The 1236-nt window shown below is 30.3% G+C and overlaps 1 protein-coding gene across 1 annotated transcript in view; it reads right to left on the reverse strand.

The window, feature by feature from the left end:
* Positions 1 to 269: 269 nt before the first annotated feature.
* LOC128251382 (tissue-type plasminogen activator-like) overlaps positions 270 to 1236 on the reverse strand; it is a gene marked incomplete at its 3' end in the record, with an annotated part of 2500 nt that continues 1533 nt past the window's right edge. Inside the window, exon 2 of the mRNA XM_052978246.1 lies at positions 270 to 453. Coding sequence (XP_052834206.1) covers positions 270 to 453 — 184 coding nt within the window. The remainder of the gene's footprint in view (positions 454 to 1236) is intronic.

Genomic DNA, 1236 nt, shown 5'->3' on the forward strand with positions numbered 1-1236 from the left:
ACAAGATTTAATTAAACCTACATAATTTAGTTTTTTAATTACAAAGAATTTATAATCTTTTGTAACTGATTTTAAATCTCATCATAAATTTAGCTCATTAATTTTACAGTCAAATTAAGTTTTGCAGGAAATATCTATACTACATTCTGATTTATATTTCCTCTTATAATGATCTGTTACTGTTGAAGTTTTCATTAAAATACTGACTACTGACTAATAATTGTCTTATTGCCTTCCTCTGGTGTTTAAATTGCTTTTAAAATACTTACGAGTAGTTGATGCTACTGTTGTTGGGAATGTAGTCACAGTTGATTCCACTGTTGTGCTTTCTGTAACATTTTTACATTGATCAATTTTACAGTATCCAAACTGATTTTTGAAAGCTGGTGCTACCCAACACCATGGACGCTTATCTTTATCAGGATTTCGACAATAATTGTGTTTTCCAAGACCCTACAGAAAGGAGAAGAGAAATTTAGTGTTACAAATGTTTATACTTTCTTTTATATGTTGCTTGAAGTATATATCAGATACATTTTGGCTAAGGAGATTTTTTATTTCAGACTAAATTCCTCTTGTAATAGTAATAACAATTCTTTCTACTATAGGTACAAGGCCTATTTTAGTGGTAAGGAGGTGGGTACTAGTCAATTACATCGACTCTGGTGCTCAATTGGTACTTATTTCATCAACTCAAAAGGGATGAAATAAAATTACAAAGTTGACCTTGCCAGCATTTGAACTCAGAACTTAAAGAGTCAGAAGAAAAACTACTAAACACTTTGCACAATGCGCTACTGATTCTGCCAATCCATTATTTGGACTTCAGAGAGATTCCTAGTGATAAAAAAATATCTCTAATTAAATGACTGTTGTCATCAAGTATGTTATTCCTGGTTATGTAAATTGACACTGAACTGTGATCAGTTATTTTTACACACTGGCAGAAAACTGCCCACTGGATGGTTTCTTTTTTTTTTTTTGCTGGTCACAAAATCATACTTATACATTTAATTCTCAATTCGTATAGTTTTTCTGATATGTCAGATTTAATTTCTCTTCATATTTGATATTTTTGTAATAGCACTCTCTCATTCAATAAATAAATTTAGAGAAATAGCAAGCACTCAAAGATAGTGTTAGAATTTATGAAGATATCTGGTATTATGCTGACATAACTTAGCTACATAAATATCCTTGGTTCACCATATATATGCATATCAGATTTTACAACTT

Source organism: Octopus bimaculoides, unplaced genomic scaffold, assembly GCF_001194135.2.
Source record: "Octopus bimaculoides isolate UCB-OBI-ISO-001 unplaced genomic scaffold, ASM119413v2 Scaffold_206285, whole genome shotgun sequence".
Lineage (NCBI taxonomy): Eukaryota > Metazoa > Mollusca > Cephalopoda > Octopoda > Octopodidae > Octopus > Octopus bimaculoides.